Here is a 6,283-nt window from a genome sequence, read left to right as displayed (position 1 = left end):
CCAGGCTTTGTTAAACAACTGGGTTTGAAACCACAGATGCAAAGTTGTTCTTTTGAGTGCTGCTCAGTGGATGACTGTTAGGGGATGGATGAGGGGTCTTTACTGCTCTCTCCAATCTCTCCCCCCACCCCCACATTTGCAGGGCAGACGCAGGAAATGGGGAAAGAGGAATTTCTATGCTGCAAGTAAACATGGTCTGGGTTTGCGCTGGAGGAAGGGAACTTTATGCTAGTAAGCAAGATTTAGTGTCTGCATTGAGGAGCACCAGCTTCAAATGCCATTCGCTGTTCATCCAGGGAGGCCAGTCAGTGTCTGAGAGAACCCAGGGCATAGCGGGGCTAACGTGAGCAAGGCCCAGGTTGTGGGCTGCTTATGAGCCTGCAATTCCCTACACAATGTGTAAAAATGGGCCTTATTCGTGTACCTGATGCATCTGGACAGTGGAGACATTATCAGGAGTTTTCTTCTCTGCCTGTATTTAAAAAAAAGCCATGAGAAGGAAATGGCCAGGGGAGCAAGCAGCCACTGCAAGAGAGTCCTCCAAAGGAAATCTACTACTGGAGTGGGCTGAGGTTGGCCTACCTGGGCACAGGCCTCAGAGCAAGGGTAGCCAGTGGGGTGGTGTCGGGGTCCAAACTCCCTTCAGCCCGCATGGTCAGGGATGAAGGCAGCTGGCGTCTAACAAGAGAATCTGGAGGATACTGTGTAGGCTGCCCCTGCTGTAGACTCCCATTTCCCGCCTCAGATTTCTTCCTGACAAAGAGCCTTGTGAAAACCAACACCTTACACACTGCTTCAGCATCCTTCACCTGAAAACAATCCCAGTTTGAATTCAGTAGGACTTATGTCTGAGTAGACATGGATAGGAATGTAGTCTTTTCCTGCAATGTTTTGGGACTGATGCAGCAAACTATAGACACTGTGAGCCGCCTTTCTTCTTGGTCTGTCTGTCATAAATAATTCTGGGCATAGTCCTGTTTTGAAAAGAAGCCATTTCTTCTAAAATGCAGCCCACGATGGTGGCTTTCTTCTTGTCTCCCCCCTTGCCAAAATCAGCTGGAGAGTTCATCTGGCTCCCTCCTCAGCCCCATCCAAAGCGGTACCTTGACACAGCTGAGACCTCCCTCCCGCTCTTCCCAAATGAGGCAGCACAGAGCAGGTTCCCTACTAAAAATTTATTAAGAAAACCAAAAGGAACAAAAATGGTCACAAGCCCTCCATCAAACCCAGGCAGGCAAAAAGCAGAACTAAAGCGGGGGAGGGAGCCCTCCTTGTGGGAGGGGACCATGCTGGCTAGCTCTCCCCACTCCAGGGGGCTGGATCCACGCCTATCTCTTGCGAGCAGGTGGCCGACAGTGCCAGGCGTAGGCTGGCAAAGCCATAAGAGGCCGTCCCCCTCCTCTGGGCCAGCGGACAAAGGCAAGGGGTGGGGTTCTGTCCCAACCCATGTGGAACAAACTCCCCCCAGAAGCAAAAGTGGGATGACTTGCCTACAAAGTCTCCTCCTCACACAAGAGAAGTCCATTATCTAAGGCGGGTGTTGTTCTGTTTTGTTCCCAATTCTGCCCTCCTCCCACTCAAGCCCAAAGGCTCTGGGGATGGGCAACAATGCTGTTGCATCGACCCCTTCTTCAGATGCACTCTGGCTCCTCCCCGGGGGGGGGGAGGACACACAAGACAGCTGGCTTCCCCCCCCCAGTCCTCCCCCCCACAGTGTCAATACAGGCTCCAGAGGGGACTCTTCGGCGCTTCTTTGCAACAGCAGTTCTGCGCGTCAACTCCAAGGAACTTCCTCCCTTTGTCGGGAGTCTCTGTGCCCGCCAATCTCCCTCATGAGGGCACCTGCTTCTCTCTTCCCCCCCCCCCGCTCCCAATGCCAAAAGGTACCTGTTGTTCCCAAGCCCAGAGCTGCGGCCTCCCTCTCTAAAGCACGCCAGCGAGAGTGTCTCACAAGTAGCTAGCTTGTGTTGCGTTGGGGGACGAAACTGGCAAGTGCTGAAGTGTGTGTGTGTGTGTAAGGCCCCTGTGAGTTCCAGGGCTGCAAAAGGCGAGGATGGCGGGTGAAACGCCTGGGAACGACTCTGGATGGAAGTGAAGGGGCAGGAGGCCAGGCTGAGGCCAGACGCACCCGGCGGTTGCAGAAGGGGCTGAGATGACAACTGCACAATGTGGGCAGGAGGGAGGGGATTGGGGCCCAGAAAAAAACAGTCCACACACTTCCAAACAAAGGATCCCCGTTGCCCCACCTTGCCAAGGGGCCTCTCTGATTGGCCTTTCCTCCCCTGTCCAAAGAGCCCACGGTGGGGTGGGGAATCTATACCCCACAACCTCTGCGGAAACAACCTCCCTAGCGTGCCTCCCCAGCTCTCTCTCTTTCTCTCTCACCCCCACAGCACGGCCATTCCGGGTGGGGTTGGAGACGCTGTGTTTATTGTTCATTGGTGGGTCAGCTGGGAACGGGGCCAACGGCGGCAGCTTAGCACTAGGCTCCTCCGGCCACCATCTCAAGGCCGCCCCTGCAGGTGGCAACAGCTGCACGGCTTCCTGGGACAATGCCTGCCTGCTCACCCTTCCTGGGCCCACATCAGGAAAGTGGGGATGTCCCTCACAGGCACGTTGCGGGTCAAGGCCTTCACACGTAGGTTCCGGTCGTCCGTCAGCAGCACCACCTCCCGGAGCAGCCGGATCGGGTCATCTGGAGGAAGGCAGGGCAGGTGGGGGAGGGAGTCAGACCAGCAGGCCCCTGCGAGCTGCTTGGCAAACCAGGGCCCAGCTCTCGCCAAGCCCCAGAGCGCCTGCGCGGCCTGCGGCCCAGGACCCGCCTGCGTGGATCCCTTCTGAAGGGATTAACAATAACCATCCCCTGCTCAGGCCAGGCGACGAGACGGATTGTTACAAACCAGAGGCTGTCAGATTGTCAAGCCCCATCCGCCATAATCCCCTGATCGTCCGATTCCGCCCCAGCGAGGCGTAAACACTCAGAAACGCCTTCTCTGTCAAGCTGACAAGTTAAGCTGCTGAGAATTTGGCCCGAGAGACGGAAACCTGGGCCTTGGGGGGCAGATGCCTTTGCACCTCCTGCTCTGCCCGCCTTGGAAGCAGCCAAGAGGGCCAAAGGGGCTGGGCTGGGGGTGAAGGACTCGGGGGGGGGTGGACTGTGGGGGAAACGCCAGGACCCTCCCCGGTCACTGGCAGAAGGTGGGCCTGGAGCCGGTTCCAGGAAACACCCTGGCATCTTCCGGAGGGCAGGTGTGGAGCCAACACCAGCGACCCCCAAAAGAGACAAATGCACCACAACACCTACACTGTGGGGAAGAGGGGTGTGTGAGAGTGTAATTGACTGAGGACAGGCAGAAGATGATCCACCCCCCCAACGCACTCCAGAGCAGGCAGGGGAACCTGCCTGGCCCTCTGGATGTTTTTGGACTCCATCTCCCATCAGCCTCAGTGGCTGGCCCTCGCCTCGGGGATTGATGGGAGAGACCAGCAAGGTCCTGAGGGCCACACAGGGCACTTAGCCCTGACTCAGAGTCTTTGCTTCCCTGCAGAAACAAGCTCTGTCCTCACCCCGTTTCATACTCTGAATTGTATTCAAGATCAGCTGTCTGGCTCTTTTTGGTTTGTTTATGTGTCAAGAGAAGCTTTTTTTTGCATCAGAGAAGGGCTCTATCCTTCCGCACTTAGGAGAAAAAACAGAGTTTTAGGCTGCAACCCTAAAGACATTTACTAGGGAGTAAGACCCCAGTGTGGTGTAGTAGTTAAGGTGTTGGACAATGACCTGGGAGACCAGGGTTCAAATCCCCACATAGCCCTGAAGCTCCCTGGGTGATCTTGGGCCAGTCACTGCCTCTCAGCCTCATGAAAACCCTCTTCATAGGGTCGCCATAAGTCGGAATCGACTTGAAGGCAGTGCATTTACATTTTAAGCCCCCCCGAATGCAGTAGGACTTACTGCTGAGTAAACTGGACTGTTTAAAGAGACTTCAGACCAAGATATCACAAGCTCAGGTGAATCGCCTTCCTGCCACGCCAATTCAACTCCTGTGGAATCCCACTGCCTCCCCCCCCCACCTCCACCGTCACGTACCTTTGCTGACTGGCATGAAGTCCTTGGCTTTGTCATTGCAGTAGTGGAGACAACAGGAGAGGATCAAGTCGTCGTTGTTTCCCTGAGCAAAAGGGAGAAGTGGAAGGAGTGTCAGGCGGCTTTTCCCAGCCAGGAAAAACGACGTTCAGCGGACTGCCTGCCTTTGAGACGATTAACGGGCTATGTTTTTAAAATATGTCTGCATGTTTCACATTTGCTGCCAAAGTTGCAGGAGGGTTGCTTACAAAGACAGATGTGAATTGCAGGTGTTTCGTATGAATTTGGTAATGGCATAATGTGTTTGTTTCTTTGGCTAACAAGTGACTAACAAGTCAAGCAACAACAACTGTACTGGAGTGAAATCAATAGGCCTGGGTTAGTTACGTCCTTTAATTCAGTGGGTCTCCTCTGCGTAGGACTAATGTTGGATACAACTCAATATTGTCAAAGCTACCACAGATGAGCCATCTAATAAACAAGTTCTCCCTCACTCTCTGCCTGAATAAAAGGACACCTTGAGGGTGGCAGCATGGTGCAGTGGTTAGAGGGTCCAGTGAGGACATGGGAGACCAGGGTTCATAAGCTCCATTCAGCCACAAAGCTTGCCGGGTGGCCTTGGGCCAGTCACTGTCTTTCAGCATCTAGCCTACCTCACAGGACTGCTGTGTGGGTAAAATGGAGAGGGCAAGAACCAGGTACGCCACCCTTGAGCTCCTCAGAGGGCAGGTGGGCTATAAATGCAATAAACATAGCACAGCATAACATAAAGTAACGTAAGGCAGTGTGACGTAATGAGGGTGTTGACCTTCCACTCCCTCTGAAAACCAGAAAGCAAAGGAGCTTCCACGGTGAGTAAGCAGCAAACAAGGGTCCCCCTAAACTCCAAGCCCCACAGTAAAAACTGGCCCATCAGTCAATCTACAAACACTTTGCCAAGGGGGAGTCCTCCAGATGTTTGGGAGTTGTTGGCAAAGGCTGGCAAAGGCCTGCTTTATCAGATGAGTCTACCGAAGCAAAGCGTGTGGCCTTCACTGGAAATGGCCACACAGGCGCATGAGCTGGTCCACCTCTCACATGCAGAGGTGAACAAAGGTTCACCCGCCAAGTGTAACAGCCTGTTCCCAACAGAGGCTATCCTTTGGTCACTTCTGGGGAGCCCCATACCAAGGCAAAGACCTCACCTCTGGCTGTTTGTCCCCAGAATTGAGAACACAGGGGTAGACTGCCTCTGAATAAGGATGCTCTGTTGACCGATGATGGCCAAGAATAATCTTCCATGCAGGGATTATTTATGTGAATTTCTTGGCTGGGCCAGTCTAAAGTATAGCCCAGAATGTTATTCCCACCAGCAGCAGCAGCCACCGCCAACAGGCACAGGACCCTTTGGGAAGCCCACAAGTCAGGCGCATGAAGGCAATGCCCACCCTCAGAATGCAGCCCTGCCAGAGGTACACTGCCCCAGAGTGAGGAGGTTCCATTTAGCCATCAGCGGGGTCTCCATGTGGTCTGCTCTGGGCAATTCTTGTGGGTGGGCAGGAAGGGGAATCAGAGGGAACTGCTGTAGAGCCCAAGCCCCTGTGGCTCTCTGGGGCCTCTCCCTTTGCCCGCCACTGGATCCTTTCAACCGGGGTTTCAACCGGGGTTTCAACCGAGGGCCTTCTGCATGCAGGGCACATGCTCTGCTGCTGGGCTAAGGCCTTCCCTGGGCATTGGACCCAGAACCTCCCTCCCTCCCTGCCCAAAAGCAGGAACCACCTCCCTTCAGCTGAGGCCCTGCCTGCCTACCTGCTGCCTGGAGATGTCCTCGCTACGGAAGGAGATGGATTCCAACTCGTTGCCCCGGCTGGTGAGGGCGCGCATGTAGCTGTTGCGCTTCTCAAAGCGTGTCTCCAGGAACTCGACGGCCTTGCGGGCTCGCTCCTGCAACAGGCGCGCATAGCCCCCGACGCGATGCTCTGACTCGGGGCCCTTGGCCAGCCCGTCCAGTTCGTTTATTACTAGCCAGAGGAAAAATGGGGAGAGAAGGAGCTGTTGGCATTTGCGGTTTGAGTCTCAGCGAACGCACTCTCCAGAGGGCTGGGGACCCTGACCCCATTTTCTCTGGGGTGGATGGCTGTGGGCACTGGCCCCAACTGTGGGTGGAGAGAGAGAAGCCCAGAGAGGCAAGGCAGGTGGCCAACACCAGGCCAGGAGCGG

General features: G+C 55.0%; 1 protein-coding gene across 5 annotated transcripts in view; it reads right to left on the bottom strand.

Moving 5' to 3' along the window:
- Positions 1–1,160: 1,160 nt before the first annotated feature.
- Positions 1,161–6,283, bottom strand: part of SMG6 (SMG6 nonsense mediated mRNA decay factor) — a 91,345-nt gene continuing 86,222 nt past the window's right edge. For all 5 annotated transcript variants that reach the window (XM_061604832.1, XM_061604830.1, XM_061604831.1 and 2 more), the window contains exons 17-19: positions 5,873–6,084; positions 4,088–4,169; positions 1,161–2,695 (exon numbers count right to left, since the gene is read on the bottom strand). In XM_061604832.1, coding sequence (XP_061460816.1) covers positions 2,565–2,695; positions 4,088–4,169; positions 5,873–6,084 — 425 coding nt within the window. In that variant the 3' untranslated portion in view covers positions 1,161–2,564. The remainder of the gene's footprint in view (positions 2,696–4,087; positions 4,170–5,872; positions 6,085–6,283) is intronic.

The sequence above is a fragment of the Rhineura floridana genome, chromosome 21 (assembly GCF_030035675.1).
Source record: "Rhineura floridana isolate rRhiFlo1 chromosome 21, rRhiFlo1.hap2, whole genome shotgun sequence".
Classification (NCBI taxonomy): Eukaryota; Metazoa; Chordata; class Lepidosauria; order Squamata; family Rhineuridae; genus Rhineura; species Rhineura floridana.
This window is presented reverse-complemented; position numbering and strand designations above follow the sequence as displayed.